The 972-nt window shown below is 50.0% G+C and overlaps 1 protein-coding gene across 1 annotated transcript; it reads left to right on the top strand.

Annotated features, from left to right (window-relative positions):
* Positions 1 to 69: 69 nt before the first annotated feature.
* TEOVI_000819900 (Trypanosomal VSG domain containing protein, putative) lies at positions 70 to 636 on the top strand (the record flags this gene model as incomplete). Its single annotated transcript, XM_067223955.1, has 1 exon — positions 70 to 636. One exon carries the CDS (start codon positions 70 to 72, stop codon positions 634 to 636), a length of 567 nt encoding a protein of 188 aa, XP_067080056.1.
* Between the last annotated feature and the right edge of the window lie 336 nt (positions 637 to 972).

Below are 972 nucleotides of genomic sequence, written 5' to 3'. Positions count from 1 at the left end.
CCAGTGTTGAACTGGGCAGAAAACGGCGTGACATTAGATGTGGATGCCTCAAGCGAAGAGCAAGATTACATGGATATTCAAAAACTAAACATGACATTGGCACCAGACGAATGGCAGACAAAGTTCAACAAGAACGAGCAAGGCAAGCCAACAAGAACAGCAGAGCAAGACCATCCAAAAGACGAAATGGCTGCTCAACTATGGGAAACCTGGGTAGCAGTTGCGAACCAGCTCAAAGAAACAGCACAAAGAGATGAGGTCCTCGAGGCTGCAAAACTCAAAGAAGCGTCGCAACCGACGGTGCGACAAGCGAGACGCAGAACAGCAGAAGCAGCAGCAGCGGCTTACGTGCTAAAACAGGCATTAGACAATATTCCAAACAAACCCGGGCTCAATGAACAAGCAGAAGTAAAGAAACTCATAGACTCAGCTGTTTATGGCAAATCCCCAAAAGGTCAAGCCGCCGACTTTAATCCAGCCGGCATGGGAGACCCCGCGACGAGCCGTGCGGCGCTGTGCGAAACAACAGGCTCGAACAAAGTAGCAACACTCGTAGAAGTTGCGGTTTGTCTGTGCACAAAAAAAAACGGGCGGCACTGCGGTCAACGAACCTTGTCGCCACCTAACAACAGGTAGCGAAGTAGATTTCCCCCCCGCAAAGAACCAAGTGCTAACAAAATACGATCTCGTATTCAAGCAATGCGACCACAAACAAAGCACACCCGTAACAGCTGACATCGTAACGACTACAGTGACCAAGCTGCGGAGTTACTTCAACCACCAGGCGGCAGCAACATACCTGGGCGCATACATAAATACGGGATGCACCGGCGACAATGACGACGGCGTATGCGTAAAATACAGCGACATAACCGAGCCGATCCAAGCAAAACAAACAACAAAGGCTGGCTGCACAACCTCAACGCCGCAGGTCTGAGACTACGGAATCTCGAAACTTACAACGGAAAAGCA

The sequence above is a fragment of the Trypanosoma equiperdum genome (genome assembly GCF_001457755.1).
Source record: "Trypanosoma equiperdum strain OVI genome assembly, contig: ctg_2013, whole genome shotgun sequence".
NCBI lineage: Eukaryota > Euglenozoa > Kinetoplastea > Trypanosomatida > Trypanosomatidae > Trypanosoma > Trypanosoma equiperdum.
Note: the sequence above shows the minus strand (reverse complement) of the source record. Positions and strands in the feature narration are given on the sequence as shown.